Source organism: Pygoscelis adeliae, unplaced genomic scaffold (genome assembly GCF_000699105.1).
Source record: "Pygoscelis adeliae isolate BGI_AS28 unplaced genomic scaffold, ASM69910v1 Scaffold242, whole genome shotgun sequence".
Classification (NCBI taxonomy): domain Eukaryota; kingdom Metazoa; phylum Chordata; class Aves; order Sphenisciformes; family Spheniscidae; genus Pygoscelis; species Pygoscelis adeliae.
The window spans coordinates 4,145,570-4,146,239 of record NW_008824369.1 but is presented as its reverse complement, the minus strand read 5'-3'; the positions used below and the strand labels follow the sequence as shown (position 1 = coordinate 4,146,239).

The window sequence follows — 670 nt, the reverse complement described above, 5'->3', positions numbered from 1 at the left end:
AGGCTTAAAGAAAAAGAAATTAAAAAAAGCACAATCATTAATCTGTGTTGATTTCTGCTAGATCCACTGAAGAGAACCATAGGAGTTTGCCTATAGTGTATTTTGAACCATTACAAAGAGTTTCATCTAAAGGCAATGTGCACTTACGTGTTAATTCATACGTCGTTAATGCAGAGCTGCTGTTCACTGTCTTGAAGCTGCTTTGGGCTATTCAGGGTAAGCAAAGCAGAAAGCTTGTTACAGTGCAAGGAAATAGTTATTGCAAATGATGTACAGCAGAGACAGAGGCAAATGATGCAACACACACGTACACAGTTTGAGCTTTAGGACTATACCTTGAAGGGCAATAAAATCACATCACTCTCTCGTAACACATCAAAAGCATCTCACTCACACGGGGCTGTTTCATTTCCTCCTCAAACAGAGAATCTCACAAATATACAACACAGAAATCTTTGGAATCCTAGACTAAATAGAATAAATTAGTAAAAAGGAAACAATTTCTAGGGGGAAACCCTCCACACTGTATTACATCCTTATTTCTCAACATGCAAAATTCAAAACGTGAAGAGCTGCAGGGTAAAGACCGGGAACACAGGCCACAAAAAGCAAACACTTAAAATAGGACAGGACCCATTTCTTTAAATGTGTGTTAGATTTCCCACAGTTT

At 38.2% G+C, this 670-nt stretch overlaps 1 protein-coding gene across 1 annotated transcript in view; it reads right to left on the bottom strand.

The window, feature by feature from the left end:
- Window positions 1-670, bottom strand: part of SDK1 (sidekick cell adhesion molecule 1) — a 422,744-nt gene that overhangs the window by 45,144 nt on the left and 376,930 nt on the right. Inside the window, exon 34 of the mRNA XM_009320033.1 lies at window positions 148-207. Coding sequence (XP_009318308.1) covers window positions 148-207 — 60 coding nt within the window. The remainder of the gene's footprint in view (window positions 1-147; window positions 208-670) is intronic.